Source organism: Marmota monax, unplaced genomic scaffold, assembly GCF_021218885.2.
Source record: "Marmota monax isolate L192 unplaced genomic scaffold, Marmota_monax_Labrador192_F-V1.1 WCK01_AAM20220418_F8-fsc00020, whole genome shotgun sequence".
Classification (NCBI taxonomy): domain Eukaryota; kingdom Metazoa; phylum Chordata; class Mammalia; order Rodentia; family Sciuridae; genus Marmota; species Marmota monax.
This window is the reverse complement of record NW_026692912.1, coordinates 20,345,651-20,372,544: the sequence shown is the minus strand read 5'-3', so window position 1 is coordinate 20,372,544 and position 26,894 is coordinate 20,345,651. Positions and strand designations below refer to the sequence as shown.

At 55.5% G+C, this 26,894-nt stretch overlaps 4 protein-coding genes across 6 annotated transcripts; 2 read left to right on the top strand and 2 right to left on the bottom strand.

Annotated features, from left to right (window-relative positions):
* The first annotated feature begins 1,087 nt into the window (after positions 1 to 1,087).
* Positions 1,088 to 4,924, top strand: Tor2a (torsin family 2 member A). Of its 3 annotated transcripts, XM_046451600.2 has the most exons (5): positions 1,088 to 1,301; positions 1,863 to 2,128; positions 3,010 to 3,185; positions 3,803 to 3,930; positions 4,191 to 4,924. In XM_046451600.2, the coding sequence occupies exons 1-5, from the start codon at positions 1,151 to 1,153 to the stop codon at positions 4,433 to 4,435; spliced, it is 966 nt and encodes a 321-aa protein (XP_046307556.1). In that variant the 5' UTR covers positions 1,088 to 1,150; the 3' UTR covers positions 4,436 to 4,924. The 3 variants fall into 3 exon arrangements, with proteins under 3 accessions (XP_046307556.1, XP_046307557.1, XP_046307558.1); XM_046451601.2 differs by lacking the exon at positions 1,863 to 2,128 and having other exon boundaries at positions 1,186 to 1,301; XM_046451602.2 differs by lacking the exons at positions 1,088 to 1,301; positions 1,863 to 2,128 and adding an exon at positions 2,288 to 2,385.
* Positions 4,858 to 18,842, bottom strand: Ttc16 (tetratricopeptide repeat domain 16). The gene is made up of 14 exons (XM_046451597.2): positions 18,366 to 18,842; positions 17,516 to 17,688; positions 17,134 to 17,224; positions 16,790 to 16,933; positions 15,582 to 15,682; positions 15,363 to 15,492; positions 12,453 to 12,667; positions 11,638 to 11,882; positions 11,210 to 11,351; positions 9,047 to 9,212; positions 8,389 to 8,531; positions 8,051 to 8,231; positions 6,659 to 6,743; positions 4,858 to 5,762 (listed from the first exon to the last, which is right to left on the bottom strand). The coding sequence occupies exons 1-14, from the start codon at positions 18,381 to 18,383 to the stop codon at positions 5,020 to 5,022; spliced, it is 2,577 nt and encodes an 858-aa protein (XP_046307553.1). The 5' UTR covers positions 18,384 to 18,842; the 3' UTR covers positions 4,858 to 5,019.
* Positions 18,768 to 20,625, top strand: Ptrh1 (peptidyl-tRNA hydrolase 1 homolog). Its single transcript, XM_046451604.2, has 5 exons — positions 18,768 to 18,941; positions 19,287 to 19,506; positions 19,723 to 19,822; positions 19,998 to 20,043; positions 20,144 to 20,625. Exons 1-5 carry the CDS (start codon positions 18,783 to 18,785, stop codon positions 20,324 to 20,326), a joined length of 708 nt encoding a protein of 235 aa, XP_046307560.1. The 5' UTR covers positions 18,768 to 18,782; the 3' UTR covers positions 20,327 to 20,625.
* Positions 20,401 to 26,786, bottom strand: Cfap157 (cilia and flagella associated protein 157). The gene is made up of 9 exons (XM_046451599.2): positions 26,573 to 26,786; positions 24,427 to 24,698; positions 23,649 to 23,802; positions 22,967 to 23,234; positions 22,595 to 22,725; positions 22,226 to 22,376; positions 21,460 to 21,626; positions 20,896 to 21,082; positions 20,401 to 20,597 (listed from the first exon to the last, which is right to left on the bottom strand). The coding sequence occupies exons 1-9, from the start codon at positions 26,740 to 26,742 to the stop codon at positions 20,511 to 20,513; spliced, it is 1,587 nt and encodes a 528-aa protein (XP_046307555.1). The 5' UTR covers positions 26,743 to 26,786; the 3' UTR covers positions 20,401 to 20,510.
* Positions 26,787 to 26,894: the final 108 nt, after the last annotated feature.

Genomic DNA, 26,894 nt, shown 5'->3' with positions numbered 1-26,894 from the left:
TTGTGTGTGTTAAGCTGGGTAGGGCAGGGACCTTCAAGCTAGACCACAAAGACAGCTCTCAGTTCTTTCACTCCAGTGGGTGGGAGAGGTAAAGGTAAGCAATGTAGATCAACAGGATCCCAAGCCAACCTGGGGTCCCCAGGAGCTTGTTCACCGAATTTGAGATATCTGGGTTCCTTCGCCTCTGAATTATTTGACCAATCGGACCTGGTACCACATGACATGTTACAAAGCATCTTTGGCTGAAGCTGGAGGTGGTTGAGTTTTGTTGTTCATTAGCAGGGGCAACTTGGATAAGAAGCTTAACCTCTTGGGTCCCAAATTCCTCCTCAAAATAAAACAAGGACAATCACAGAACCCATCTGCTAGGATTGATGGTAAGCATTTGGTATGTAGTGGCAGCTAGGTAAGGGACAGTTATGTTTCATACATAATGGATTGTCAGTGATCATTTATCAATTACTTTCTGAGTCAAAATACTATTTGCCTGCACCTCATTGAAATATCACCATTTCCATGTTGAGGTTGTGGCTTAGTGGTAGAGTGCTTGCCTACTACTACATATGAGGCATTGGCACTGGGTTGGATTCTCAGCATTGGATACAAATAAATAAATAAAAAATAAAGGTCCATCAACAACTAAAAAAAATTAAAAGAGAAATATCACCATTTCCATGTATAGCAGATACTATTATATTATAGCATGTGTATGGCACCTGAAGCTAATGGCACATAGTGTTGCTCACCAAAAGCTATTGTTAGCGAACCCTCTTTTGTCATATAAAAGAAGAGGTTGGAAGAGGCGCTTTGCAAGCTGTAAGGTTCCGCACAAGTTTTTGTTATAGTTGTTACGTTACCTTTTGTGGTCATAATCCTTTATTTATCCCTTTCTGAGCTTCCGTGATGGTCCCCTAGTTACCGTGGCCATGGAAACGCGGCCCGCTGACCCGGACTGGACGGTTCGCGGGCTCCCCCTGGAGGCACCCTGGAGTCCTGCTGCGCGACGACGGGGCGGGCCTTTGAGACGCGAGGGAGGGGAGCTGGGAGTTGTAGGCCATGGGCGTGGCTGCGGCGGAGCAGTGCACGCCGGGAGCTGTAGTTCGTACGTCGAGTGGTTGGCTGCCCCTGACTGAGCTTGGGCCGCTCCCGGATGGCTGCCGCCACGCGCGGCTGCCCGCCCTTGGGCTCGCTCCTCCGGCTGCTAGGGCTGCTCTCAGCCGCGACTGCCTCCTGGGACCTAGCTTCGCTGCGCTGCAACCTAGGCTCCTTCTGCGAATGCGACTTCCGGCCCGATTTGCCCGGTGAGGGGACGGGGAGCCCGGAGCGAGGAGCGGGTGGATAGGGAGCTTGCCTCAGGGCCGGGCATCCGTGAACCCGAGGCGGGAACCCGCAGACCTGCGGACGGCCAGGGCCGAAGTGGGGCCGGCTCCGAGGGGACTTGAGCGCCTGTGGCACGGACCTGAAGCGTAGGTTATTGGTGCCCGTTAGAGTCCCAGAGGGTTTGCGAGGATGAAGAGAGCGAGCCTGTTGCCAGGAAGGCCCCCGCGGGGACATATTAGGCCCTCATGGAGTGGACTTGCAGTCCAGGGAGAAGCCTGTATTGGGGATTGGCAGGGGCTTGGGCATAAAGGGTTGGCAGCTCCCGCTCATTTAGGGCTGGCGCAATCTGGAGAACCGCCTGGTGGGGGCGCGGCCCAGATAAGCCAGGCTGATAGGTGGCCCGTGCAGATAGCCGCAAGGGCCCTATTCCCTGTCCACACTTGGGACAAGCATGCCAAACACAGGGTTCCCTAGACCAAGTCCCAGACATGATTTCCACCCTGAAATTCTACCTTGGTTCTGACACTGTCCTGTGACCCTAGGTCTGGAGTGTGACCTGGCCCAGCACTTGGCCGGGCAGCATCTGGCCAAGGCATTGGTGGTGAAGTCCCTGAAGGCCTTTGTGCACGATCCCAGCCCCACCAAACCGCTGGTTCTCTCCCTGCACGGCTGGACAGGCACTGGCAAATCCTATGTCAGCTCCCTCTTGGCTCACTACCTCTTCCAGGGTGGCCTTCGCAGCCCGCACGTGCACCACTTTTCCCCCATCATCCACTTCCCGCACCCCAGCAACATCGATCGCTACAAGGTAGGCTGAATGTGTCTTGGACCACCATTGGCCTGCACATGGGGTGACAGACCCTGAGGAGTGAGTCCTAGCCCAGTAAGTGGAGTCACTTGTCCGAGGTCACACAGCCAGCTGGATCTTCAGCCCTCAGAACCCATCCTGAACAGAGCGTGAGACTGTGCCATTCTGTCTGGCAGGGAGTTCTTTTATTGGCTGGGAAACAGTAATGGTACCTACCTGCCAGTTGCTGTGAAGGGGACAGCATTATACAATTGCAGGTATCACTTATTGAGCACCTGTGTTTGCCAGACAGTCTGCTTTATCGTATCCCTGTAAAACACTGAGCTCCAATTTGTGGCTCAGAGGAAGCACTAAAACACTGGCTCTGACCACTGTTGTTGATTGCAAGGCACCTTCCAAGTCCATCTCTCTTGGCTGCCAACACTTTGGGAGCAAAGTTCAGGTTCAAGTAGTGGGAAAGAGCTTCTCCTGGTATAGAAAAGAGTAGATGTGGGCTGGGCTGGGGCTTAGTGGCAGAGTGCTTGCCTAGCATGAGTGAGGCACTGGGTTAGATCCTTAGCACCACATAAAAATAAACAAAATAAAGGCATTCTGTCCATTTACAACTACAAAATAATTTAAAAAAAAAAAAAGTAGATGTCATGGAAGGAGCCCTCAACAGGGAGGCAGGGGCTTGGGTTGAGTCCCTGTTCTACTGACATGCTGTGCGATCTTAGGCAAGTCTCTGCCCCTCTCTGGGCTCTCTTTTTACCATCAGTCTTAAGAATGGTTTTCTGCTCTTTGGGAGACCGTATCTCCCGGGGAGGGGTTTTGTTCTTGGTTTGGGAAGAAGTTTGGGGTTGAAGCTCTCTGGTTCCCTGGAACTCCTCTTTTCCCCGTAGAAGGATCTTAAGAACTGGGTCCAGGGGAACTTGACTGCCTGTGGCCGCTCCCTCTTCCTCTTTGATGAGATGGACAAGCTGCCCCCAGGCCTGATGGAGGTCCTGCGGCCTTTCCTGGGCCCCTCCTGGGTTGTATATGGAACCAACTATCGAAAAGCTATCTTCATCTTCATCAGGTAGGGCTGGTTTTGTAATGGGCACAGCAGGAGGACACTTGTCCCATGTCCAGCTGTCTGCTCTTGGCCTGTGCTCCCAGGGTCCAGTCAGGCTGTCCCAAAGACCCTCACTCTTGCTGGTGACATCATCTAAGGTGGCTGACGACCCCTTTGACATTCCCAAAGCTATTCCAACTTCTGTCTTTGTATCCTCATCCCTTCTTTGCGGAGACCCTGCTATGTCCACTTGTCCCTCGTTTTTGGACAGGAGGACAAATGGGACTGGAGTTTTCATCCTCTAATTCTCGCTCAGGTCCTGGCCATTAACTCAGGCAAAACTGTGTTACTTTCCTGAGATCCCACCTCCTCTCTGAGCGGTCCCCATGTCCCCATGTTGGTGGCCCTTTGGCCTACCGGAGGCTGCAGAAGGGGAGTCAGTTAAGGACACAGAGTTCTGTAAACTAAGTTGCACGGCACACGTGTGTGCGTACGGCATGGCCGCGCTGGAGAGGAGAGCTGGGGAGAGCAGTGTCTCCATCGGCTGACCCCTGGTCCTGTTAGGTGGCACCAGGGAAGTGAGGGCCCACTCCGGCCCTGGTCCCTGGCTGAGCCTCTGCCTGGGTCCCCCATGATTTTAGCAACACTGGTGGTGAACAGATCAACCAGGTGGCCTTGGAGGCATGGCGCAGCCGCAGGGACCGAGAGGAGATCAGCCTGCAGGAGCTGGAGCCAGCCGTCTCCCGAGCTGTGCTGGACAACCCACACCGTGAGTTACTTGGGCCCTGCCCCGTGTGGCTTCACCCGCAGCCCAGTGGGCTGACTGCCAGGGAGGGCAGGGTTCCCTGGGGTCTCAAGTTCTGCCACTGACCCAGCAGAGGCTTCAGCACTCCCAGGTCTGCGACCTGAATGGGTCACAACCCCTCAGAGCCTGTGTCTGGAAAGGGGCTAAAAGGAGAGGGCCCAGCACACCCCTCCTCTGCCCGGGGGGCTGGCTTCCCTCTTATGTAGCACGTGTCCTTCCTGCAGATGGTTTCTGGCACTCGGGCATCGTGGAGGAGCGCCTGCTGGACGCCGTGGTGCCCTTCCTCCCGCTTCAGCGGCACCACGTGCGGCACTGTGTTCTCAACGAGCTGGCCCAGCTGGGCCTGGAGCCCCGGGACGAGGTGGTGCAGGCCGTGTTGGACAGCACGACCTACTTCCCCGAGGATGAGCAGCTCTTCTCGTCCAATGGCTGCAAAACAGTGGCCTCTCGAATCGCCTTCTTCCTCTGACCCCAGAATGGCATCCTTGCCTGGCCAGCCTGCAGGAAAGGCGGGAGGGACCCTTGTCCAGAGACTCTGGAGAGTGGGCCCCAGAGCACGCAGTCAAGATGAAGAGGGGTATTGGCCAGGCCAAGGATAGACGCCGGGAAAGGCCTGGCTTCAGAACTGGTTAGAGGCGTCCTGGCCTCTGTTCCCGGTCACCCTGGAACCTCACTGAGCCCTGACTTTCTCCTGCAGCCTGAGCCTTCTTAATGTGAATGTAACTCAGGGATCAAGGTTCACAGCTGCCGTCCTTTCTGGGTCTGTTACCCACACCCCTGGCCCTGGCACTGTACCCCACCTCACTCTACAGTCTGTGACCCCAGTATCACAGCTCAGGCTGGGACTTAACAGTTTTCATGAGTTGAGGGACTCAAGATGCCACCTCGGCCTGGATTTACAAGTTTTTAATTTTTTAAAAGAAGAGAACAAGTATAATAAACGTAGCCATGGACTAGAGGAACGCTGGTCGAGGTTGCTTTTGCTTTGGAAGGACTCAGCCTCCGGTGCCTGTGGGGGCAGAATCGTCCCTGCTCCAGCGAGAAGCAAGGGTTTCACTGAGCTTCCTCAGGGAGCAGCACAATGACCGTGACCTCAGCAGCTTCCATCTCACTGGGGCCCTGGCTGGGGCCCTGGCTGGGGCTGGGGGTAGAACTGGCCTTGCTGGGCCTTGGGCTCGATGCCATGGTACTGTAAGTCTTGCTGGAGCTGGAGCCCGTGCTCTGAGTTGCGCTCAGGGCAGCCTCTGTCTTACTAGGTGTCCCGCTCTGGTCCTGGGTGACCATGGTTTTGCTGACATCCTGGGAAACCTGAATCTTGCTGGAATTTCGGATCAGTCCCCAGCTCTGGTCCTGGGGGACATCATCCCTGCCTGGTCTCCAGCTCTGGTCTCGGGCAGCCTTGGTCCTTCTGAGTCTCTGCCTTGGGCTCCGGGTACCCTTGGTCTTGGGCCTCTGCTTTGGGCCCTGGGTGGCCTCTGTCCTGCCAGCCTTCTGGCTCTGTTCTGGGATAGCTGCTGTCTTTCTGGAGAAGCACCTTTGACTTTGGGCAGCTGGGGTCTTGCTGGAGCTCTGGATCTGGTCCTGGGTGGCCTCAGCCTTGCTGGGCCTCTGCCTTCTCTCTGGGGAAGCTTGGGTCTTCCTGAGGTCAGGGCTCAGGTGGTCCTCGTTGACCTCAGTGTCTGAGGATGGGGTCTTCTGTGGTGAGGAGACAGAGGGTGTGGCAGTGGTGGTGGGGCTGCTCCTGTATCCCCGGCAGATGGTGGACATGGTGGAGTCTGAGGTGGACTTGACCCTGTCTGGGAAGGGAGTGCCAAGAGTATCCATCAGGCCTGCCTTACCCTCCCTGGACAGCTCGAGGAAAAAGGGGCTTCCAGGCGACCCCTACCAGAACCCCAGTGGCTTTGTACATCCAAAGCCGCAGTTTTGCCCACTCACACCAGCCTGGCCTCCTCACAACCCTAGCTCTGAGGTGGGCCAGGCTGTGACATGAGCCACTTGAGCCCCTGCCCATCCCTGGACCCCTCCACTCCAGCAGGGCCCTCGCCTGTTCGCTCCTCCCAGCGCCCAACGCTGTGCTCCCTTTAGCTGCTTGAGGTCTTGGCCTCTAAGGGCCACCTGTGCTCAGGCCTGCTCGACTCCCTTCTGGCTGTGTCCGCCTGTTGACTTGGGCTCACTACCCAGGGAAAGGACTGTGCCCTTCATCCCTGTTATTGTTGCCAGGCATAGGCTGGGGCCAGGGCACCCCATGAGGTTTGGGGATTGCCCCGAGTGACAGGAAGGAGACAGCACTGCCATTCTCCTGCCGAGGGGCTCTGGAGCAGCCTTCTGAGATTTTCCCTTTTGTCCCTTCCAGGCTGGTGCCCAGCAGAATTGCAGGTTGAAGCCCCTTGGACATGAACAGGGTTCAGTCCCAGGCCGAGGGGGAAAGAGAAAAGGATAGGCCTAGAGGGGATGAGGCAGGAGTAGCAGCAACATAAAGAGCCTGATGGAGAGACCAGTGTCCCTGCTCTGTGCTGGACACTGTCCCACTGAGTCCTCACACGCCCTCCATGAGGTTGGGACTTCTACTCCCACTGTGGAGTCCCCTGCCCAAGGTCAACAGCAGAGCCCAGGTTCACATCCCTTCTCACCCTGACCTTTAACCTCACTGCTGTTTTGCTCTCCTGGGCCGAGCAGGAGCCCAGGGACTTACAGCGGAAGATGGAACCTGAGGAGGTCTGGTCGAGGTAGCCTTCTGACAGGGATGTCACCTTGTGAGAGGCAAGCTCCTGGGTGTCCTATGGCAGAAAACAGGCTGGGCAGTTGCAGATTGGGAAGCCCTTGGGCCAGTGGCCCTCTCTGGAAGGCCAGCAGGCCCTGGGGATTGTTCTCCCAAGCTTAGAGCTCCTCACAGACACCAGGGTGGGGCAGGGTGAGAACACAGGCTGAGACTGCAGGAAGGGGAGTGGCCATCCAGGAAAGGAGGCCTGCGAGGGGCTGCTGGCCTCCATTTTCTCTGCAAAACGAACACGTTAGTTCAAGTGGGAGACAGGCCTCTGTAACTGTAAAGTGCTGTGTGCTGGGGCGCAGCAGCGACGGCCGAGGAGCTGTTCATGCTCTAGGCACGTCTGGACCACCTGGCACATCCAGAGGAGGACAGGTTCCCTGCTATGACCATCTCACAGACCAAGGCTTCTAGCATCCAAGTAACCTGCCCAGCCACTCAGCTGAGGAGGAGAGAAGCTGGGTTTGACTCCAGCCCTGCTGGACATCTCCCTCAGACCCTTGGCTGCTGGCCACCTCTACCTGAGGTCACACCCGCAGGTGGTGAGGATGGTGGAGCAGGTGTCCATCCCATAGGCCCTGGGCTCTGAGCTCTACCAGATTCAGCTCAGCCTCTTCCTGAGGGAGGGAGCCCACAGTGAAGTGGGAGGGGTTCTGCAGACAAGAGCTTTGTATTTTGCCTTTGTTCTAATGCAAAATAGAAAAAGGGAGTGCCAGCAGGGGCAGGGGTAGGTTGCCTTTGGACGTAAACTTGATGTCTGTCGGCAGCTGACTAGAGGAAGAAGTTTTGGGATGATCACAGGCACAGGCTGGCTCTTGTCCAGCGTCTGGGGAAGGAGCTGGAGAGGGAGGCCGGCTATTTGTCTACTTACACAAAGAAAAGGGGAGACTCCCTATGGTGTTAAGAATCAGGGCAACCTGGGGGGTAGTGCTGAGTTGCAAGGGGGCTTAGGATGTGGCACAAAGTGGCACTGGGGAATGTGTTCTGTGTTGAGCTAGGAAATGGTGTCATGGTGTATTTAGTTTGTGAAAATTTATCCAACTGTTCACCTATGATTTTCACACTTCTCTGTTTACATTGCATTCAACAAAATGTTTTCAGAAACAATTTAAAAATAGGAAAAGTCTGGCACAAGTGGCCAGGGCATCCGCAGGACCTGTGGGGTGTGTGCAGGCCAGGTGTGTGAGACCTGTCTCTGAGGCCGGCCTCTTTACCAGCCTCCCTGCAGGGACAGTCCTTGCTGGTGCCAATCCCATCTCAGAGAAGCCAGCCTCAGCCCCAGACCCCAGGGCCCCAGGCCTTGGTGAAGGGCCTGCTCACCTCTTTCTTCTCCTTTGCTTCCTCCTCCTCCTTGGCAGATGGGGCCTCTGCTGGCTCTACCTGCAGTGCCTGGGGGGTGGGCTCTGGCTCTTTGGAGCTCTCAAACAAAGGCTGGTCCCACTTCCACGAGAGCAGCAGGGCCTTGGCCTTCTCGCGCTCCAGTTCCCGCTCCCTCAGCATCCTGCCAAGCCATGCCCCAGGGTCCTGGGTCAGCCTCTGAGACTCCACCTGCCATCCCCAAAGACTAGGGTGGAGACCCTAGGAGGTGGAGGGGCAGAGGAACCTGAGCCCCAGTCAGTCCCCAGTCTCAGCTCCTGGCCCCTGCCCTGGAAGCTTACCCGACAACGTCCTCCAGGTTGCTGGCCCGAGGGCCACTCTTCCCCATCTGCATCAGCTGCAGCCTGGCCAGTTGGGCCACCTGGCTTTGAAGCACTTCCTCCACTGACATGCCCGGGAAGAGGCTGGTAATCAGTGGGAGAAGCTGCCGGGAAAGGGGTGACCAGAGCCAGGTGTGGGCCAGGGCAGGTGGCAGAAGGCCAATGCTGCCCTGCCTTGCAAAGTCCTACCTGGCCCTTCTCAGGGCTAAAGAGGGGTTTCACGAATTGTTTCTAAAGGGCGGGAGCTTTTTACTCAGAAGGACAGGAGACGTGAGGAAGGGACCAGTCCCACAGGGAGCCCTGATGGTGAGCCAGCTGGGGCTTCTGGAGTGAAACAGAGGTGGTCTGACCTCTGAGCTGCAGGACTGGGGCAAGGGAGCCTTCTCTGAGCCTTGGGGTCAGATGGGGGTGATGGTAACTCTCTGGTTTGGAGGGAGGAAGAAGCCTGGAGGGAGTGGCAGGGTCGGTGTGGTCAGAGCACAGCCACTCTTAGGAGTGCTCCAGCGTTACCTGCTCATGGCCAGCCGTGCAGGTTTCATTCAGGGACAGGAGGACCTTTAGGGCAACCAGGGTGCTGACTTCGGAGCCCACCCACCCTCCTCACCCAACAATAGCCCACCTTTGGTTGCTTGGGATTCAGGAGCAGGGCAGTGGCAACATCCTGACGGGCCCCAAAGATGTCCTGCAGGAGCTGTCGACTCTTGGCCCTGTACACGTAGTACTGGGCCTTACAGGGGTTGTGCTGAATGGCCACTGAGAAGTGGTTCTCTGCCTTCTGGAACTGCCTGCAGGATGCAGTGGGCCCCGAACTGCCATGAGCATCACCTTCTAAGGGGAGATGGTGGCTCCTGGGCCCCACTGAGGAGATGGGGAAATCTAGGGGCTCTGTTCCCCCACTGTGCCCTCTCTTCCTCCTGCCAGCCACACCTCTGGTGGGCCCAACACTTAGATGTGGGTATGAAACTCCAGGGTAAATGAATATTTTTATGATCTTGGCATAGGAAGGAACTTCCTGAGACTATCATAAACCCAGCAGCTGAAATTTAAAAAAAAATTAATTTGATTATGATTAAATAATTCCATATTACTGAGTAGCAAAAGTGCCACAATAAAAAGCAATATATAAAGTCTGGGGCATAGCTCAGTGATACAGTGTCTGCCTGGCATGTTCTAGGACCCAGTCTCATCAATACCCAGACCCTGGGGGGAAAATATATAGGACAAATTATTTTTCCAGACAGCAGGCAATAAGCTGATTCTCTTAGCCTACAAAGAACTGTAATAGTAAAAAATTTTGCTAAATAAGCAATTTAAACATTTTTTTTTAGTTGTAGATGGACACAATACCTTTATTTTGTTTGTTTATTTTTATGTGGTGCTGAGGATCAAACCCAGGACCTCACACGTGCAAGGCAAGTGCTCTACCGCTGAGCCCCAGCCCTAGCCCCTTAAATAAGCAATTTAATAGCAAAATGGGTAAAAGCTTTTGACAAGCTATAATGGCCGAGAAAGAGAGACTGGCCTGCAATAGTAAATAAAGTATTTAAACATGCAAAGTAAATAATCTTTCAGAGAGTTTTTCGTTCTTTTCTTTCTTTTTCTTTTTTGCCTAGGATTAGCAGAATTGAAGAATAATTTTAATACCCTATGCCAGGGAGGTGAGGGGAAATCAAGGTACTCTTTTCTTGAGGGAAGTTTTTGTTGGTTCACTGTTTTTGGAGAACAATATCATAATATCTATCAAAACTTTAAAGATGGGCTGGGGCTGTAGAATGCTTGCCTAGCATGTGTAAGGCACCAGGTTCAATCCTCAGCACCACATATAAATAAATAAGCAAATAAATAAATGTAGGTATTGTGTCCATCCACAACTAAAAAGATATACGTTAAAAAAAAAAAAACTGTGGGTGCACGCCTGTAATCCCAGCAGCTTGGAAGGCTGAGGCAGGAAGATCGCGAGTTCAAAGTCAGCTTCAGCAACAGTGAGGCACTAAGCAACTCAGTGAGACCCTGTCTCTAAATAAAATACAAAATAGAGCTGGGGATGTGGCTCAGTGGTCAAGTGCCCCTGAGTTCAATCCCTGGTGCGCCCTAAAAAAACAAAACAAAAACAAAAAACAACTTTAAATGTTTAAGTTCTTTACCCAACAACTTACTTTCCAGTAAACCAGGCTACAGCTTTTACTAGCAGGAGAACCTATGTCCTGCTTGCTCACTGCAGGACTATTTCTAATTAAAACCTGAAACAGCCCGAGTGCATGTCAGCAGGGGTTTTTCTGAAGCCACCTATCCACCTCCACAGCAGGGGTACTATGCAGACAATGGAAGAGAAGGAAGTGACACCACGGAAAGTCAAAGGACAGACAGTGTGGGCGGGGGACAAGGCTCCTGGGAGAGCGCTGGCCTACACAGTGGCCCTGGGTGACCCCCAGCACTACAAAAAGAAAAAGAAAAAAACAAAGCAGTTTCGCATGTTTCCATTTCAGAAAATCCACTAACTGTTAGCATATGCCTGGGAAAAAGTCTGGAAGGGTCGTTATCCACCTTAGCAGGGAGCAGAGCTGGAGGGAGGTGGGGATGATAACTCACATTTCAAGTTATATGTTACTATTTAAATTTTCCATGAAAGTGTCACTAGGACAATAATCAGGAAGAAAATAAAAGTATTTCTCGCCGGGACTTGAAAACTAAAATTGACATTTAGGAGAGAAGCAATCCCAGCAGGTGGCTTCCTGCAGGCTGGCCCGCACGCACGCCCGCCCCCCTCAGACCCGACTGGCACCTTCTCTTCTCTTCGCAGAGGCCCATCTTCTCCTGCAGCATGCCCATGCGCATGTTGGCGCCCTCGTCCTGCGGGCTCAGGGCCAGCGCCTGCTTGTAGTCTGCCTCTGCGAAGGCCAGGTTGCCCAGCTGGAAGAAGCAATCTAGAGTCCCAGGGTGGGAGCTGAGTGAGCCCCCCCCCAGGGGTGCCCGCCCAGCTGCTCCACCCCCCTCCCCAGGGAGGCAAAACTGGTGGCTGACACCACAGAAGCTCTCAGTCTTCTTTGCACCCGGACGCCTTCTCCCACCTGCCTGATCTGAGAACTGGAGGAGACAGTTGTCTCGACATTTCCCAAAGTGTGTCCCCAGGACACTGGGGATATCAAATGCTTCCTTCTGTCCCCCCACCCCCACACCAACCCACCTTAGGGATGGCGCGGGGCCACTCACCGCCGCGATTGATGTAGAGGCCCTTCTCCTGCTGCTCCTCGCGGAGCGCCTTGTTGAGCAGCAGCACGCCCTCCTGGTAGGCGCCCTGCTTGTAGCAGTGCACCGCGAAGTCGTTGTAGGTCAGCAGCAGCTGGCGCTGTGCCTGCTGCACCATTTTATCCTGGTCGTCAGACAGCATGTCCAGTGCCTTCAGCAAGTCCTCCACGGCCCTGTCAAACTCCTGGAGCCTGCGGTATATGGTGCCTCTGGGGGGAGGGTGTGGCGGTGGCAGGAAGGGCCATGAGGGACAATAAACCCCCCTGACCAGCATTTGGTCTGGCAAACCACTGCCCTCCCTGGGCCTGCTGACCCATGACCTGTGAAGTTGGTGGGACCCTAGCTCAGGTTCTAGGTTTGTCCCGTGGACCTGCCCGCACCCCCCCCCCCATTGCTACTCTGATGACCTGCCCATCACTGGTAATGTTGTATTTCTCAAAAATAGCTTCTCTTTCTTTCAGGAGGCCAGGTGTCTACCTGCCTCTATATGAAGGTGACACGTGTTTTACACCAATCTTCAGGTGAGGAAACCCAGGCTCGAACGCAGAGGTTAACTGGCCCTGAATCATGTGCGTCCCTGAGCAGCGTGACCCTCCCAGTGGGAACCAATCAGCAGGCCTGGGGCTGGAGGATTCCAGGGTAACTGGGAAGGTGCTGTCTGATCCTCCAGGGGCAGTGACCCCAGCAGGAAGCAGGGAAAACTGTCAGAGGGCCAATGGGGAAACTGAGACCATGTAGCAGGTCTACGGGAGGCAGGCCTAGGACCCCTCCCCCAGTACCGGAAGAGGAAGAGGCTAGGGTCCAGAGGGTTGTTCTCGATGGCGGAGTCGATGCGCTGCAGCGCCTGCCGCAGCAGGCCCTGCACTGCCAGGATGCCGGCGTCCTGGCGGGCCTGCTGGGCCTGGTCCACCATCATCTGAAGCAGCAGCTTGGCCTGCAGGTTCTTGGGATCCAGCAGCAAGGCTCTGCGAAGGTCCCCATAGCAGAGCCTGGGCTGCCAGGGGTGGGGTGGCATCAGGGGCACTGGGTGGCTAAGTGTGGAGAGCCATTCTCAAACGTGACTGGGCGACTCCCGGTTTGGGTCTGAGGCGTTCTGGCTGTGTCAGAACTTTCCCGGCCCTCTCCTGATGAGAGAACCCGTCCGTGTGGGGGTGTGACTGACCACTGACCCCGGGGGCCCAATCACTGACCCTGACCTTGGAGTGCGGCCCCCCCTCAACCTTCATTGGATGGAATTCTCCCCTGAATTTCTTGTTCCCCAATAAAAGGCTACTCCCTGGCGTGCTCGCTCTCTCTCTCCTGCTAGCCCTGAGTAATCCTTGCTGCCCTGTGGGTGGTTCGAGGTTGGAGCCAGAGAGGGGAGCCGTCTCGGACCTGGTCATAGAAAAAGGTAACTGAGTCTGTGTGATTTATTTCGATCTCTGCTAGCTAACTTTTATGCCAAGAACCTCATTAATGAAACCAATGTGCAGGCCGCATGGTGGAGCTAAGTGGAGCCCTTTCCTGCCCAGTGGAAGGGAGGCGGAGGACAGACCTCCAGGTGACAAACTGGCATCATGTCATCCCTCCCTGGTGTCCCCCATGTTATTGTTTCATTTGGGAAAAGCTCCTCCCAGGCCTCATCCTTACTGACCCCTCTGGAGGTGTGACCCCATGTGAGGCAGGTCAGCCTCAGCATTTGTTGTCTCCTGTGAGCCTCCTCTGAGACGGAGGGGAGTGTGTGTCCTCCTGAAGTGACTGCCTTGTCCTTCTTATCCTCTCTTGCACTCCCTCGCAGGCTCCCTGACCTTTAAGCCCACGAGACCTCTGACCAAGAACAGATTCAGGTCTGGGTATGAGTGGAAAACAGCCCGAGGCAAATACCTTCTACTGGGTGTGCAGGTTAGTCAGTCAGTCAACAAACAATTCGAGCAGGCAGCTGAGGCTGGGTAGCTGGCTGGATGGCGAACAGGGCAAGAGTGTGGGTAGCAAGTATGAGTGGGGATGGGCGAACGACTGAAGCCAGGACCTGGGCTTTGAGCAGGCAGACCTGGGCCCAGGACAGCACTGCTGACTGGCTTTGTGACACTGGGAAGTCACCCCCGGGGCTGCTTCTTCACCTACCTTCCTCAAAGGTGACTGCAGCCTTCAGGATAAACATGGGTAATGCTTAGAACAGGCCTATGAGCAGGCCCAGGCCACAGGAGGGACTGAACCCACCACAGCCAACATGTGGCAATGATGGCTAGTCTCACACCTTTGGAGGAGACTCCCCCTGAGTCACCTGTGGGACATTGGAGAAGTCCCCTGATGCCTCACCGCATTCCTTCCAACACTCCCTCCAGAATTGCAGGCTCAGTCATCAGCCACCCAGGACACCTCCACCCGGGGAAATGAGGCAAACCCTCCTGCCGCCGCCAGCTGTCCTTCCTTGCCTTGTTTTCATCACCCAGGCAAAGCAGGACCTGGAAACTTCCAGAGCCCGCCCTTACCCTGAGACTGCCCCGGTGAAGCCCCATCCCTTTTCTTTTCTTTTCTTTTTTTGATGCTGGGATTGAACCCAGGGCCTTGCACATACTAAGCAACTGCTCTGCCACGGAGCTGCACCCCCAGCCCTATTTTACTTTGAGACAGGGTCCCAAAAAGTTGCCGAGGTTGGTCTCAAAATTGGGATCCTCCTGCTTTAGCCTCCAGAGCTGCTGGGATTACAGGTGTGCACCACCTCACTGGATCTAGTGGTGGCTTCCGGAGTACTGTGGGACCTGCCTTGACCCCACTCCCACAGCCCTCCCTTCTTCCTCTTGTGGTGCCCAGCCTCTCCCAGGTTCCTGCCTGCCCCCAGGGCCATCTCTTCCAACCTAACACTCCCAGCAGCAGTAAGAGGGTCTTGCTCAAGTCCACGGCCCCGGGAGTACCCCTTTGAGGCTCCTGCTGCTCTCAGGAAGACCTGGAGACCCCAGTGCCCTCTCATACCTCTAGTGCCCTCCTTCGTGTCCAGCACACCTCTCTACCCACCTCCTGAGACCCTGTTTCCCTGGCCTTTCTCTGTACTCAGTCCCCATCCAGCCCAGCCTGTGGGGTGCTGGGAGGAAGAGTGCTTAGTACATGTTCAGTGAGGCAAAGGGAAGAAGGAAAGGAAACGGGGAGGAGCAGGGGCAGGAAGAAGGAAGAAGCCGTGCTGCCTTGTGTGACGGCCGAGGGGCCTGCAGCAGGGCGCTCTCAGCCTCCTGGTCAAATCATTCCTGTGGGGCTGGGTTGTGGCTCAGTGGCAGAGCGCTCGCCTGGCATGCACGAGGCACTGGGTTTGCCCTCAGCACCACATAAATGTAAAATGATGATACTGTGTCCACCTAAAGCTAAAATAAATACATAAATACATAAATAAATAGATCCTATGTGAGCGTCTGCTCAGGGATGTCCCCCTGGGCTGGGAGCTCCAGAAGGACAGCAACGATATGGGCCTCTCACCTTGTGGTCACCACAGAACCTGACACTGTCCTGGCACAGAGCCAGGGCTGAGTGATGATGGAGAACTTTCCAACTAGGCAGCTAAGTGGGCAGCACTGGTCAGGCCCTCTGCCAGGGAGGGCAATGCCGCAGGGCACTGTGGGGAAGGACCTTTGACCTGGCCGACAGCCTAGCCTCCTTCTGTAACCTTGGGGCACGCTTCGGGTTGAAAGCGGGGCACCTGCCCTGCCCGCGTGCTCTACCTTCTGGAAGAAGTTGTAAAGCCTGGCCCGGAGGATGTAGATGTCGGCATTGGTGGCGCCCTGCTTCACCTCCTTGGTGATGAGTGAGAGGCAGTCTTGATGCCGTTTGAGGGCCATGAGGCAGGCTATGCTGAGGGTGGAGGGCAAGAGGTGCTTGCTGTCTCAGGGGGAGGGCACAAGGGGCTGCTGGGAGGGAGGCAGGACACAGCTGGCACTCACCATCGGTAGCGGAAGCAGGGTTTGTCGGGCTGGAGCGTAGAGCCTTGAGAGAAGATGTTCAGGGCGTCCAGGTAATCGCATTGCTCATATAAGCACTGGCCCTGGGGACAGGGGTCAGTCAATGCTGCTTGCAACTCTGACCCAGCAGCACCCACCAGTTGGCAGGCGCAAAATTGGGGCAAAAGGGGAGAAACAAGAGATAAGACAAAGCTTTTTAGATCTGGGAGACTTTAAGAGACAGACACACACACACACACACACATACAGATGCAGAGTTGGGGACAGAGAAAGAAACAGTGATTACTACACAGCTGGTGAGAGGCAGCAGCTCGGAGACAAGGATCGGAGAAACCAGGGGTGGAGGAGAACAGCTGAGCGAAAGGAATCTTTGGGGAGCCCTGGGCTAAAAACCAGAACTCGTCATCTCACTGGCACTAGTGAGTGTCCCCCTTTTGGATGAAGGAAAAGAAGTACAGAGAAATAAAGTGACTTTTCCTGAGGTCACACAGGAAGCGTCTATGAAGAACACAGGCTTCCAACAGACAGATTGAACACAAAGTTTGGGTGCCTCAAATGCTTTTTTAAGAACTGTAATTTGGGGCCTTTCAAAAGACAGCAAAGTTGTCAAAATGGAAAAAAAAAAAACAGGATTTTGTTGGTGTTTTATAGTTTACTATTGACTTTGTTTTGAATTTTGAGTTGCAAATGAAGTCCCTACCATCTTTCAGTGCTTATAGCCTTCCACCCTAGATCTGTGCTAACACTACAACAGCCACCAGCTGTATGTGGCTGTATAAATTAAATTTATCTGTATACTTTTTTTGCAATGTGGGGGCTGGAATCCAGTGCCTTATGCATGCTAAGCAAGTGATCTACCATTAAGCTACACCCCAGCCCAAATAAAATTTAAAATTCAGTTTCTCCATCACAGTCGCCATATTTCAAGAGCTTAACGTTTCTAGGTGGCTGGTGGCTGCCATATTGGATGGTGCAGAGCAGACTGTTGTCATCATTTCAGGAAGTTCGCTGGACGATGCTGCAAAGCCCCCATGCCTGGCAGCAAGCTGCCTTGGAAGGTGAGAGAAACAATGGGTGGCGACACAGACACAGGGACAAGGAATCCCCAGGGAGACAGAACTGGTCGCAGGAGCAAGGAAAGCCCCTCACAGCCAGAGGGAGTGAGGCACCCGGGCTGTGAGGTGGAGCACCTGAATGTAGAGCACAAAAGCAAGCCGCTCCAGGTACTTGGGGTTCTCTGGCTGGAAGGAATATGCCCTTCGAAGATTCTGGGCTGCCGAGGAGAAGTCACACAGCTGGATGAAGGCCTCAGCCCTCCAGGCATAGAAGTCCACCTGAAGGTGAGGAGGTCCAGGCTGTGTTCCAGCCCCACCATCTGCCCCTAAGGGTAGGGAGTGGACTCTGCCTCCCCCAGGCATGACACCCAGTTATCAGCAGGTACTTGGTGGTCTTGAAGGAAGGGACCTAGCAGGGTGACAGTGAAGGGGAAGTGTGTGCCTGAGGTTGCTGGTGCCCACGGAGGCCTTCCTCTCACCACATGGGGATCCAGGTGAAGGGCACGGGAGAAGTATAGCACAGCCATCTCCCAGTCCTCTTGCTCCAGGCACTGATGGGCTCGCTGGTAGCTGCAGTGGCAGGAGAGTATAGGTATGGGGCTGGCCCTGACTTTGGAGCAGCCCCGGGCATATGGCTGGGTGGAAGGAGATCAGGCGGAGAGGCAGGAGGGGTAGATGGTACTAGGGAGGGCACTCTGGCATTTCTGGAGCCATCAGCCTTTTATTCACTGAAGTAGAAGGGCCTCATTACAGAGTGGAGTTCACTGAGGCTCAGAGAGAGACAGTAACAGGCTCAAGGTTGCACAGCATGTTAATGGTTGGGGGTGTGGGGCAGGAACCTGAGACAAAATAGTCACTCACTACTCTCTGACTTTGAGAGGCACCGTTAACTTTATGACCTTTGGTTTTATATCATCCAAATCCAGGAACACTTGGCTGGTCCCAAAGATGCGCTTCAGGGTTCCCTTTGAAACTGGAATAACCCGTGGCTTTGGGATGTCCTCTGAGGGGACCTGGTCAATTGCCAGAGCATCCTAGAACCAAGGGACAGCAGGCTGGAGCAGGCCTCAGAGAGGACCCCCACTTACCAGGTAGAGGAGAGTGGAAAGAGGGCTAGTGGTCCCCTGACCCTTAGGGATGTTCCTGCCTCTGTCCCTCTCCTATGGCAATGTGTGGGATCTGGGTCCTCATGCCCACACCATCCTCTGGGCCTTCCCAGCTCTTACCTCCTGCTCTCAGTACTCACAGCGCTAATGTCCCCAGCTCTGATCCTGCCCCAAGTCCCAGGCCATAGGTGTTCTCAGCTCCTTGGATGTCCTATGGGACCCTCAAGGCCAGCAGGTCACGCTGAACACCTCATTGACTTCTGTGCTAGGCTTTCCCACCTGGGCTAGGACCACTTTCTCCACCAACCACCCAAGCCGGAGACCCATGACCCAACAGCTCTCAAGCCCTGTCTGTTCCACTGCCTCAAAATCGGTCAGATGGCTCCTATTCTCTCGTCCCACGGTCTGGGCCAATGACATCTTGGCCTGGACGCCAACTCTGCCCACAAGTCATGAGCTCTCGGTTCTTAGCACAGAGGCCAGGGCCTCTCTGAGTTGCACTACTGGCCCTGCCTCGGCCGTACTTTAAGCCTCTCCTGGGAACTCAGCCCTGGTGTCCCTACCCTGTCCTCTGCCTTGGCTTTAGCTTCTCCCCCAGCCCGCACCTCGCCAGCGTCTTCCATGAGGCCGCTTGAAGGAGGGCACCGACTCCCCTCGCAGCCGGGACCTCTGGCGTTGCTAGGCACCAGCTCCAGGACGCCCGCAGGCTCCGCCCCTTGGCCACGCCCCCGCGACCTGAGGGCTGCTAGAAAATTTAACGGGGAAGGCTGAGGCCGACGGCAAGGAAGAAAGTCGCCAGGCTTCTGCAGCGAGGCAGGGCCACAGCGAGGGCATAACAAGGCTCCCGCCTCCCAGGCCGGTGACTGAAGAGGGTTCCGAGGGTGCCACAAGAACCCCACAGGGCCACGCTGACGCAGAGCCGCGGATCGCGCGGGGGCGACCCGACGCGCCGCCGCCCCGCACTTCCGCCCCTTAGAGGCTGCAAGGCCCCGCCCGGACTGGACGCCCCAGCGCAGGGGGCGATGCGATTGGCCGCAGGCTGGCTGACGTCGCGGGGCGGGGCTCAGGCCCTGAATGGGGGCAGCATGTCGGCGTCCGGCCCTTCGCGCTGGGGGCTGTGGCGGGGCCGGGCCATGAGCCGGCGTGTCTTGGAGCCTCGGTCCCCCGGGAAGCGGTGGCTGGTGAGTGGGGTGTGAGCGGCGACGCAGAGGATCGGGGCCCTGGCTCTGGCTCTGCCATTGTCTCCTGGGTAAAGTTCCCCACAACTCAATTTTAAGTTTTCTTATCTAGAAAATGGACCCTTTTCTCCACGGGCTCCAGCCTTTCAGGAGCTCGGTGCCTGCACCAAGACGCGCTGCCTGCCCGGCCTTCTGGAACCCCCAGGGGTTCCTGAGCCCTTTTTTGGCGCCTCGTCCTCATTCGGGCCCTGCTGTTCATTTCCGTCCTCTGCTCTGGGTCCCAGGGGATGCTGTGCTGTCAGGGGTGGTGAGAGTTGCTGGCCTCAGTTTCCCTGGTGCTGCTCGCAGGTGGCTGGCCTGGGGAACCACGGACTGCCTGGTACGAGGCACAGTGTGGGCATGGCGGTGCTGGGGCAGCTGGCTCGACGGCTGGGAGTGGCAGAAAGCTGGGCGCGCGACCAGCGCTGCACTGCTGACCTCGCCCTGGCCCCCCTGGGGGATGCCCAGCTGGTCCTGCTCCGGCCGAGGCGGCTCATGAATGCCAATGGGCGCAGCGTGGCCCAGGCAGGTGAGTTGAGGTCCCCATGGATGGGCCGGCCCTGAGGACACAGGTCGTGGAAAGTACCTGTTGAGCTCCAATTGCTGCATGACTTGGGTACTTTGGGAGCCTCGGTTTCTTTCCCTTTGAAGTGGGGTTCTCTTTTGGCCCCTCCTTATGAGAACCTGCGTAACACAGCCCTGTGCAGATAGGCAGTAAACAGGACCACTGTTTCCCTGTGCCCAGCTGAGCTGTTTGGGCTGACTGCGGAAGAGGTCTACCTGGTACATGATGAACTGGACAAGCCCCTGGGGAAACTGGCTCTGAAGTTGGGGGGCAGTGCCAGGTGAGGCCTGAGATGCTCAGGGTTAGGGTAGGGATGCTGACCTCCCAGTTGGGGTGGAGAAGGGCTTCTGTCCCAGTCCCCCAGGAATGAGTCACTGTGAACCCATCCTGGGCAGGGTGGGGTGAAAGGGTGCTGACCCAAGGAAGCACTAACTGCTGTCTCATATCCCTTGAAGGGGCCACAATGGAGTCCGTTCCTGCATTAGCTGCCTCAACTCCAGTGTGAGTCTGCCCTTTTGTCCTACACTGGGTGAGGGGTGGCCAGTGGGGTATGCCCAACATACATCACTAAAGCTCTCTGGCCCACCTCTTCCCCCCACAGGCAATGCCAAGGCTACGGGTGGGCATTGGGCGCCCAACACACCCTAGTGCAGTAAAGGCCCACGTCCTGGGCTGCTTCTCCCCAGAGGAGCAGGAGTTGCTGCCCCCGTTACTAGATCGTGCTGCTGACCTGCTCTTGGACCACATCCGTGCACGAAGCCAGGGTGCCTCACCAGGCCCCTGACACCAATGGACACAGCTGCCTGCCTGATTGCTACCCACAAACCAGCTGTGCCACAGAACTGCCATGCCCACCTGTGATGTCCACTTTTTATATAACTCTTCTCTGGGCTGTCCCAGGCCACTTGCAGACTTAAGATGGGGACTGCGGCTGTCTGGAACAGTCCATTTCCAGGATAGGGGTTTGGTCATTTCTCCGCGTGCCACTTGGGATGCAGGAAAACGTCAGGAAGACTAAACTTTTGGAGTTTTTTTAGAGAGCCAGAGGTGTGGGTCTGTAAGATTAAAGATGCTGGCTTGGAATCTGAGGCTTCCTCAGGCAGATCCCATCCATCCCTCTCCAATGGGGTGGGGACCACAGGAGTAGCAAGCAGCCCCCTTCCCAGGGTTGAGTGTGCATGCCTTCGCCCACTAAGGCCCTGCCACACCTTTCTTCAGCCCATTTTACATAAGGGGAGGCTGAGAGAGGTCCAGTCACATCCCTAAGGTCACATGGGTGCAGTCTGACAGAGCCACAATGTACACCCAGGGCTGGCTGCCACCTTACTGTCCTTGGGGCTCTGGCATCCTCACCTCAGAGACACTGTGTGCCCGGGAGGGCTTCATGCGGGTGACGTATGAGAGCTGTCTGAGGTCCTGGGGGTTGGGTGGGATGTGGACCCGGCGAGGCACCAGTCCTAGATCTCCTGGCTGGTAGGGTCTGATGCCACGCAGCTGCTGCAGCAGAGATGCCGCCTTGGGTGGCTGGCTGCTGGGCTGCCTGTGGGAAGGGACTTGGGGTCATTACCTCCACTTCACAGGAGAAGACCTTTGGCTCCTTGGAGAACCAGGCCTCTGGGCCAGGCCAGCTGAGGATATCCTCCAGAATGGGTCTTATGGCTGCCTCTTTTTATTTTGTTGTTGTTACTGGGAATTGAACCCAGGAGCATTACCCACTGAGCAACATCTCCAGCCCTTTTTATTTTTTGTTTTGAGCCAGGATCTCTCTAAATTGCTTAGGCTTCACTAAGTTGCTGAGGCTGACCTCGAACTTGTGATCCTCCTGCCTCGGTCTCCTGGGTTGCTGGGATTACAGGAGTGTGTCACCATGCCTGGCAATGGCTGCTGCTTTTGAAATCACAAGGGCTACCTGCTCACCTTTCCTTGGATGGGCCACCGGACTGGGGCTCCTGGACAGGACATGCAGCTGTCTGGGGTCTCAGGACCATGGCAGAGCTGAGCAGGGCCAGCAGTTGCTTCAGCATCTCCTTGTGCTGGAGCTGGAATACCACGTCAAAGTAGCCATCCTTTTCCTCTGATTGCATCTGCCAGAGGTGGGGGCGGGGTCAGGCCCACAGTGGTTCCAAGTCCTGCCTTCCTCTGGGGATACTTCAAATCCAGTGCCTATTTTCTCATTGTCCCCTCACTGAAATGGGATACCCATTCTCCAATTGGGAACACTGAGGCCTGAGGTTTCCCAGAACCTCAAAGAAGGCATTCAGTTCTTATGAGATCTCAAACGGATTTTGTGTGTGTGTGTGTGTGTATGTGTGTGTGTATGTGTGTGTGCACTGAGGATTTAACCTAGGGTTGCTTTATCACTGAGCTACATCCCCAGCCCTTTTTACTTTTTATTTTGAGACACGGTCTCACTAAGTTGCTGAGGGTCTCTCTAAATTGCTAAGGCTGGCTTCGAACTTGTGATCCTCCTGCCTCAGCCTCCCACATTGCTGGGATTACAGGTGTGTGCCAACACTCAAAAGGGATTTTTGAAATCTATAGAATCAAAAAAGAACAGACTGGCCAGGAGTCTCTCAGGGAAAACAGGCCTCTCAGCTTGGCCCCAGCCTGGCCTCTTCCAGGTGGCCATACTCTTTGAAAACTGTCCTTCCACTCCTTCCTGCTGCCTCCTACTTTCTTGTACCTGCAGAATGTCCTGTAGGAAAATGGTGGCCCGGTCCAGGCTCATCTCCAAGGTTTCTCGAAACTTCTGCTCCTCAGTCAGCTCCTGCTGCAGCTGCTGTACCTCCGCCTGCTGCTGCCCCAGCTGCTGTATCAGCTGGTCTCTCTGGTCCCTGGTCCAGGGCGAGATGAGCCAGCAGCTTATCCCATTCCTGGGTTGTGACTGGCACCACCTGGGCCCTGCAATTTCTTTTTAGCCTATCCACACCCAGGCCTCAGCTGTCTGACAGACAAAACCTTGACGCCCCTATAGAGAGGGGAAGTTGTGGGCCTGGCCACGTGGCTAAACCGGATGTGCCCACCTGCTCCCAGCCCTCCATGGTAGGCACACCTCAGGGTCTGGTTGTCCACCTGCAGCTGCAGGAAGCTCTGCTTCAGTTCGTGCAGCAGGAGACGCAGCCGCTTGGCCTCGGTGGTACCCTGCTGATGCTCACGGCACTTCTCAGTCAGCAGGAGGATGATCTGTAAGAGTGGGAAGGTGGCCACTCCCAGACCCACCACAGGACTTCAGTTCACTCTGTACCCCCAGTTCTAGGCACGGCCAAGGCTTGCCCCCCTATACAGAGAGGCCAGCACCACTTCTGAACAGGAGCTGGGACCCCCCCCCCAAGGATGCCCTGTCCCCTCAATGTGCTGCTCTCCTTTATCACTTGGCTCCAGGCTGTGGGCACCCAAGGGCTTCAGGTGCCAAATGCAGGCTCACCTTCTGGTGGCCTCTGCTGCTCCTGGCCATGGCCTTCTGTGTGTTCTCCATCATCTCCAGCTGCTTGTGCAGCTCGCACTGGCTGCCCTTGAGCTGCACGTTCTCCTGCAGCAGCTGCATGCCTTGCTGGGACACCTTGGCCAGCTTCAGGGTCACAGTGCTGTTCTCCCTGATGGCCCGCTGTGTGGTCTCCCACATCTGGTTGGTGGCCGCTTTGCGGAATTCAGTGGCCACCAGGTTCACGCGTTGGATGATCTCTTTCCTCAGCCTGGTTGATGTGGGAGTGGAGGGTCGGGTAGATGGATGCAGGCCCTGTGCTCCCCCTCCTCTGCAGGGGTCTCCAGAGCACCCAGGGCCATTAAACCCCTCTGGGCCTGGGCAGGAGGCTTTTCCCATCGACCCTCTGGGATTCTGGAATTTGAACCTTTGCACTGTATTAATTATTACCTATTAAATAAATGTAACTTGAATCACAAGAAGTGGTAAAAGGAAATCCAGGACTTCTCCAGTCCAGCCTGAGGACTAGAGCTGGGATCTTACTTTCTCTCCCCTTCACAAGTCCCAGCCAGAGTTCTGGGAAGCAGAGGCTGGGGAGTCACTGGCCTAGTCCAGTCTCCCCAATTAGAAGCTGAGGCCTGAAGACTGGGATCTGTGGCCCCAGCGCGGTGCCCAGCCTACTCACCTGTCCTTGTCCAGCACCGACTTCTTTTCCAGGTTGTACACATGGTCCTTGTGTTCCATCTCCTGCCTCAGCAGCTGGTCCTCCAGTGACATGAACTTCTCCATGAGCTCCTCTTTCTGCAGCCGGAACTCCTCCAGGGCTGCCAGCTTCCCCACTGCCCACCAAGGACATGGGTCTATGAGGGGCTGCCTTGGACGACCTTGAGTGACGCCCCTCGGGGCTCCACCGTCCTGTCCGTGCCCCTCTGTCCTGCTTCAGCAGGGCGGCCCCCCGGCCCTGCACACTCCATGCCCAGTCTCGCCCATCTCTGGGATGCCCCCCTCCCCCAGTGATCTTGTTCAGGTTCCAGAAAGGCTCCCTTGGTCCTGTCCTGTACTCCCTTCATGAGAGCAGTGGTGACGCAGCAGCTGAATTGAGCACCTTTTCCAGGCCCAGCTGTCACTTGAACTTCATAACACCCCCTGCCAGCTGGGTGGTCTTGCAAGACCCTCCCCCTTTTCAGATGCTTCCTTATCTACAAACGGGAAGGGGGAGGATAGTACTTCCAGCTTCATAGGATTTATAGGGACCTTTGCGGGAGATACTGCGTGTAAAGTTGCACACATCTGCTGTTAACTCAAGGTAGCCATGTTATTCCCATTTCCCAGGTGAGAAAACAGGGTCCCAGAGAAGTGCTTGTCGCAGGCCACACATACTGTCAGTGGCAGAGCTGGGACCCAGCCGTATATTCCCTGCACCTGCAGTACGTGCCGCAGGCTCTAGCCAGTCCCCTCCTCACCAAGGATGATGTTCTCTGTGGTGAGCTGGTCCTTGGTTTCCTGGAACTCATGGCGCACCTGGGCCAGCTGGGCCTCAAAGGCGTCCTTCTCCATCTCCTTTGCGAGCTGTAGGCTCTGCAGCTGCTCGTTGAGGTCTGTGATCTCATCCACGCGCTGGTTGAGCGTGCGCTTGAGGAAGGCCACAATCTCCTTCTTGTTATTAGCCAGTTGTTCAAACTCCTGGCGGAACAGCTTCTCCTGCGCAGCCAGCTCATCCCACTTCCGCTGGTACCTGGGGCCAGAGGAGGGCAGAGGTTCAGGGTCTGGCCAGGCAAGCCAGACCCCTAGGGCAGCTGGGTCCACTCTCCCAAGTACCCTCCAGGAAAGGGGCCCTTGAAGTTCCTCATGGTCTCAGTCCATCCCCATCTCCCACCGAGCCCCTGTGTTGGCCGTCAGGCCTTGGCTTGTTGCATCGGGTACATCACTAGGATGTGAGCCCTAGAGGGCTGAGCCATTACTTTGCTCATGGCTGTGTCCTCAACATTTGTGCCTGGCACTTAGTAGGTGTGCATTTGTGGAGTAATACTGAGTCCTCCCAACAGCTTATAAGGATGTAGATGTTGTGACGATGACACCCAATGTATAGAGCTCAGAGGATCGAGCAGCTCCTAGTTGGCAAAACCAAACTTGAACCCCAGTCTAACCTGAAAATTGAGGCTCTTGGGTGCAATGCCTCCTGCTGCATCAGCCAGCTCTGCAACTCCTCAACACACCCACAGTTAAAAACCCACGCTCTACCAGCTGTCTACCTGTGTTCACCAAGTAAGCCCCAGTGTTGGTGGAGCTTTCTTGGCTCTGAGCCACATGGTCCTGTCTTTGGTGCCCTCCTGTAGGTTGGCTGTTGTCCCACTCGGTGGTCAAGATCTAATGACATGCCCTTCTCCTCCACTTGGCAGACCCTTGACCTCATCCACCTCTGTATTGTCAGAGACTGGAAAATAGTGAGCACCCAATAACTGTCTGATAAATGCATTTTCCTGATACATCCCGTCTGGTGTCTCAGCTCGAGGGAAATTTGTAGCTGTTAAGACTGATTACTAGTTTCAAGTGGAATAATTGACCTTACTTGGGAAGTTGTAACTTTTCGAACCAGCATCCTTTGAATGGCTACTATGGGAGGAGCGAGCAGATGGCTCCTTTGTGGAGTGAGGAAGCAGCCTGGTGTGGGGGAGTCAGACCAGGGCTGTCATCCTGGTGCCTCTTTTTCCTGGGGGTGGCTTCCCCTCTCTGAGCCTCAGTCCCCCAGTGCATGCAGTAGGAGTGCAACAGGACCTCTCTCAGGTCGTGAGGACGCGGTGATGCCAGCACAGGGCCCTGCGTGAGCTGTGATTATCTGCAGCATCACTCTAGGGAACAGCCACTGCCTACTTGTCTGTAAATGTCACCCTGAGGCTGGGGCTGGTGCCTCATAACTGGGAGGAAGCTCGATTTGAAATAAGAAAGGTGATGGGAAAATCAACCATCTCTGAATGCAGGGTTAGAGGATCCCTTCCCACCATCCTCAGCACACACAAAACTGGCCCTCAGATCCACTGTCACAATTGTGGAGGGGACTCAACGCTCTTCGTTTACATTTGGGGCGACAGACTTGACAGCAGGGAGAAACACTGGGACTTGGCAGCTGGGCAGAAGACACCACTTCAGGAGATGGGAGGAAGGGGACTGGCCCACCCACCTGTCATTCCAGTTCAACCTGCTCGTTAAACTCCACCCCTTTACAAAGCGCAAGATCCCGAGGGGCTGGAGAAAGGCAGGAGGGAATGGGCTGGTCTGGGGTGCAGCTCCGAGTCAGCCTTGTGGTCCTGGGACTCTGGAAGCTGAGATGCAGTAGGGGAGGGGGGTCCATTTACCATTTTTTTTTTTTTTTTTTGCAGTACTGGGGGTTGAATCCCAGGCATAGCATGTTAGGCACATGCTCTGCCATTGAGCTACCTCCTCTTCTCAAAATTCTCAAAATTCTGATGTTTCCCAATGTTGGCTATTAGGAATCAGGCCTGGGGGAGGTGGGGTCTGTACATGCCATGGAGTCCAGAACATAGGGCTAGGCCCCCTAGCCAAGCTTAGGGGGGCTTCTGACCCAGCAGCGCCAGCATCCCTGCCACCCACCGGGCCAGCCTGTCCTCCAGGTCTCGGATCTGGTTAAGGTAGAACTCCCGCATCTCCTCTGCCAAGGGCCCTTCCACGATTTTGATGGTCACCGTGGTATCCTTCTTGCCCTTCTTCTTCTTGACATCAGAATCCTTGCCTCCAAAAATTGCCTTCTTTTTGGAAGCCATGGCTAAAGGCAACCCTGTTCAAAAGCCGCACTAAGAGGCCTAGTGGTTGCTAAGGAAGTTAGGCCCATACATAGCAACAGCCTGACTAAGTGAGGCTGGGCTTAAAGGGCCCCTGCCCTTTTCCTTGCTGGGTGCCTATGTCCAGCCTCCCC